Raw genomic sequence first — 1,594 nt, forward strand, 5'->3', positions numbered from 1 at the left:
AACCATTTGAATTACCCTCTTATGCGTGAATTATTACTGCTCTCTATTCTATTCCATTGACCTATTGTCTGTCCTCACCAAGAACCACAGTTTAGATTATGTGGCTTTATAGTAAATATTAAAGTCAGATAGAATAAACCTTCTGACTTTGCTCATTTCCAAAATTGTTTTGGCCATTCTATATTCTTTTCATTTCCATTTAAATTTTAGAACCAGCAAGTCGATTTCTTAAAAATAAGTCTGCTGAAATTTTCATAGGGATTATATCGAATCCAAAGATTGACTTGGGAGACGTTTTAACTACACTGAGTTTCTGATCCATGAACATATAATATCTCTCCATTTATTTTGGTCTTTCCTTCAGCAGAGATTTCAGTGTAGTTTTAAGTGTAGAGGTCTTGCACATCTTTTGTTAGATTTATTCCTGGGTACTGGATGTTTATGTTATTTAATATGGTGTTGATTTTGTGATTTCATTTCCAATTTTTTTGTTGCTAGTATGTAGAAATATAATTAGTAATTTTTATGTTGGTTTTGTACTCTGCTACTTGGTTTAATTTATTAGGTCTAGGTGTTTGTTTTGTCTGAGTAGATTGTATCCCTAAGGCCCTGCTACTCTGGACTTTCATGATTGATACGGTAATAAGACTTCTCTTGAGAAGAAATGTGAGGATTTAAACTGAACAGTGTTGAATTTAGGGTGTTTGGACCCCAGGCAAAGCTCATTAAAACTGAGTCTTTTGGGGAGACAGGGGTGGCATGAAGTATTTTAGATTCTAAAAGTGCAGATGAGATGTGCCGGGTGGTAGAAACAGGCCCAAAGGCCACCTTCGCTTGAGGGTCAGGGCAGGATGACCAGCGTGCACCGCCTGTTCGGGGAGTGCCTGAGCCCAGGCCGAGGCCCCCGCCTTGGAAAAGGGCAGACAAGTTCCGGGTTCCCTCCCAGGTCGGGGCAGGTGGGAGGACAGCGCCCCACAGGCGCCTCCTGCCTCTCTCTTTCAATAAGCAGGTGGCGATAAATGCAGCCACGGCCGGGCTCGCTGTCGCCTCCACGCCTACCGCAGACACACCTTTCTACACCCCCTCCCTCGCGAGACAGCCCTGGAGACACCAGCGCCATCCCCCCTGCAGACTTCTCCAGGATGAGGAAATTGAGTCCCAGACGGGCCAGGGATTCGCGCGAGGCCGCCCCTAGTCCGACCCTTTCCCCGTCACCCCTTTCAGGTATCCAGAAATTAAAGAGGAGCTGGGGGAGCTGGACCGCGTCACGGCGCAGACGCTCTTTGATCTGTACAAATACAACTTCTCCAGCATCCTCGCGGCCCACGTCCGCGGCCGTCGTGACCTCCGGGAGACTCTGCCGCACCCGCTGCAGCGCCTGCGGGTCCCGCCCCCGCCCCCCGAGCCCCGCCGGGCACGCAGCGCCACGTCCAGCGTGCGAGACAACAACCCCCAAGTGGACCGGAAGGATTGGAAGATCGGCTTCCAGCTGGTAAGGCCCCGCCCCTCCCGGCGGGCGGCGCCCCGCCCACCGCCCCGCCCGCGGCTGGGTCCACTCGCAACCTGGACTCCGCCCCCTTTCCAGACCATGAAG

At 50.6% G+C, this 1,594-nt stretch overlaps 1 protein-coding gene across 1 annotated transcript in view; it reads left to right on the forward strand.

The window, feature by feature from the left end:
• Positions 1-851: 851 nt before the first annotated feature.
• Positions 852-1,594, forward strand: part of LOC103605364 (amiloride-sensitive sodium channel subunit alpha-like) — a 13,405-nt gene continuing 12,662 nt past the window's right edge. The window contains exons 1-2 of the mRNA XM_008589936.1: positions 852-956; positions 1,196-1,492. Of these exons, the coding sequence (XP_008588158.1) occupies positions 852-956; positions 1,196-1,492 (402 nt within the window). The remainder of the gene's footprint in view (positions 957-1,195; positions 1,493-1,594) is intronic.

The sequence above is a fragment of the Galeopterus variegatus genome, unplaced genomic scaffold, assembly GCF_000696425.1.
Source record: "Galeopterus variegatus unplaced genomic scaffold, G_variegatus-3.0.2 Scaffold5764, whole genome shotgun sequence".
NCBI lineage: Eukaryota > Metazoa > Chordata > Mammalia > Dermoptera > Cynocephalidae > Galeopterus > Galeopterus variegatus.